Source organism: Erythranthe guttata, chromosome 4 (assembly GCF_056151865.1).
Source record: "Erythranthe guttata isolate IM_541 chromosome 4, IM_541, whole genome shotgun sequence".
Classification (NCBI taxonomy): Eukaryota; Viridiplantae; Streptophyta; class Magnoliopsida; order Lamiales; family Phrymaceae; genus Erythranthe; species Erythranthe guttata.
In genome coordinates, this window is record NC_142536.1 from 14,999,518 (window position 1) to 15,002,518 (window position 3,001).

Consider the following 3,001-nt stretch of genomic DNA (forward strand, 5'->3'; position numbering starts at 1 on the left):
CCTCTCGCACACCATCATGATCCGCACAAGTTTACCACTACGCCAGACGATGGGCCAGCCGGAAGCTTCAGAAAGAATTATCAGATGGGCGGTCGAGTTAGGACAATACGAGGTCCAGTACTAGTCCCGTACCTCGGTCAAGGGAGAAGCATTGCTCGATTTTGTTAGAGAGACCACTCGAATACCTATGGAAAAAGAATGGAAGGCTTATGTAGATAGGTCCTCTACAATAGTAGGAGCATGAGCCGGAGTCATAATTATAGATCCAATCATAGACGAACTTGAGTGCGCCATAAAATTACCACGAGTTTCCAATAATGAGGCGGAATATGAAGCCGTTATTCGAGGTATGGAGATCACCCCAAGAACTTGTTGCCAGGGTATTACAAGTAAGTTCCGACTCACAACTCGTTATACACCAATTGAAGGGAGATTACGAGATAAAGAATGATAGAATGCATAAATATGTCGCTAATTCTGGAGTAGTAAAAGATACTTCCAAAGTGTGCACTATCCGCCAAGTACCGAGAAGTGACAATAAACGAGCCAATTTTGTAGCAAAAATAGGATCCTCAGTTACGGATTGCATCGAAATGAAAATATCCATCTTAATAGCGCCTACGCCAGCTCAAAGAGTGATGGTAATAGAGAAGAATGACAACGATTGGAGGACCCCGTTGTTCGGTTATTTTAAGGGGGAAAGGGCCAGCCGAACAAGAGAGCGAAATCGCATGGCATACAAGGTGCGACATTTCTATGTTCGAGATGGAATATTGTACAAAAGAAACTTCACAACGGTGGACACCCATTGTCTGGGAAAAAATGAAGTAGAGTATGTGCTTAACGAAGTGCACAGGGGGGGATGCGGAGAACATGCAGGAGCTCAAACGCTTATGCAGAAGTTACATCGAGCTGGTTATTATTGGCCTGGCATGAAGCAAGATGCACACCATTACGTTAGAAAATGCGAGCAGTGCCAAGGGTTTGCACCTCTCATACACAAATCGGGCGAATAGATGACTATCATGAGTGGCTCGTTCCCTTTTGCACAATGGGGTATTGACCTGGTAGGAGCTTTTCCACAGACCACCGGGCGAAATAAGTTTTTCATTATAGCAATCGACTATTTCACTAAGTGGGTAGAGGCGGAAGCCCTATCGAAGAAAACAGAAGATGAAGTCATGCACTTCATATGTAAAAACATCTGTTGCCATTTTGGGTTACCTCACAGTATCGTTTCAGATAATGGCACCCAATTTAATGGTAAGAAGGTCCGAGCTTGGTGCGAAGAAATGAAGATTAAGCAAAAGTTTGTGGCAGTATCACACCCACAAGCCAACAGACATGTGGAAGTCACGAACAAAATCATAGTAAATGGACTCAAGAAGCGAATAGATGAATTGAGAGGAATTTGGGTCGATGAAGTGCCCTCAGTCCTATGGTCCTACCGAACAACAACTAAGACCGCCACAGGAGAACGCCATCCATTTTGACATACGGGACCGAGGCGGTCATCCCGACCGAGGTGGGAATGGAGACACTCCGCACAGCAAATTTCGATGAAAAAACAAATGACGAGGCCCCGAGGGAGCAATTGAACGAGGTCTTTGATTCACGAGAGGCGACCTATTTGAATATGAAGCAGAGCAAAAATCTAATCAAAGCTAAGTACGATGGAGGGGTAAAACCTCAGAGTTTCCATGTCGGTGGTCTAGTATTTCGACAAGCGGACGCCGTCAAAGGGACAGGCAAGTTAGAAGCAAATTGGGAGGGGCCGTACACATTAGCAAAATGTTTGGCCGGTAGAGGATACGAGCTGGTGACCATGGATGGGAAGGCATTGCCACGAGCATGGAACATAGCACACCTAAGGCGTTTCTTCGCGTAAAAAAAAAAAAAAAAAAAAAAAAAGAGAGAAACGAGAAAGACTGAGAGATGACAGAAGTATGCAACAAGAAAAGTTAATAAAGAATACCTTTTCGAGCTGGGTTAGGCCCCGTAGTTTTTTCTCTTCCAATTTGGGAGGGTTTCCACGTTATAAAAAACCCCAGTGTTCATTCCTTAGCCAAGCATATCGTTAAATCGAGCTGAGTAGACGAGTCGTTAGATCGAGCTAAATAAATGAGTCGTTAAATCGAGCTGAATAAACGAGTCGTTAAATCGAGCTGAACAAATGAGTCGTTAAATCGAGCTAAATAAACGAGTCGTTAAATCGAGCTGAACAAATGACTCGTTAAATCGAACTAAAGAAATGAGTCGTTAAATCGAGCGGAATAAACGAGTTGTTAAATCAAGCTGAACAAATGAGTCGTTAAATCGAGCTAAACGAATGAGTCGTTAAATCGAGCTGAATAGAAGAGTCGTTAGATCGAGCTGAATAAATGAGTCGTTAAATCGAGCTGAATAAATGAGTCGTTAAATCGAGCTGAACAAACGAGTCACTACACTGAGCCAAGTGAATGAATCATTAAAACAAGTCGAGAGAATAAGTTGATATCACCGAACTACAAAGACGAGTCGATGGCCCAAGGTGAAGGAACAAGCTAAAACACACGACAGGAATAAGTTGCTAACAAATAAACTAGGTAGTCAATCTGAAGTTGAAAGAAAATGAATGCATTCTTGGAAAATTAACCGAAGTACATCCATAAGTCATTTCGGACCTGGAGGAAGTGTATTGTGGATTTATGCGAGATAATTATTCTAAGTTTTAGCTAGAATTCATATTTGAAGGAAATCAGCGCCGCAAGATAAATACCCTTGAGGTATTCCATGCGAGGTAAATTGAAAACGAAGTATTCTATGAAGAGAGAAGAACATTTCAAAGTAAAATAATCCCTTAACACGGATACAAATAAAACATACAATAAACGACGAGCGAAGCAAAATGTTTGATGAAAATAATGGAAGTACATTATACAGAAATTTGTTCGATACAAATACACAATCCGACAAAAGAGAACTAAATGACGGCATCCACGGTCGTCGGAGTCCCGCAGCT

General features: G+C 42.3%; 1 protein-coding gene across 1 annotated transcript; it reads left to right on the forward strand.

Moving 5' to 3' along the window:
- Positions 1–317: 317 nt before the first annotated feature.
- LOC148771229 (uncharacterized) lies at positions 318–1,016 on the forward strand. Its single transcript, XM_088817550.1, has one exon. It carries the CDS (start codon positions 318–320, stop codon positions 1,014–1,016), a length of 699 nt encoding a protein of 232 aa, XP_088673676.1.
- Positions 1,017–3,001: the final 1,985 nt, after the last annotated feature.

Excerpts from the sequence above, each read along its gene's own strand:
- LOC148771229 (XM_088817550.1), top strand. The coding sequence starts at position 318 with ATGAGGCGGAATATGAAGCCGTTATTCGAGGTATGGAGATCACCCCAA.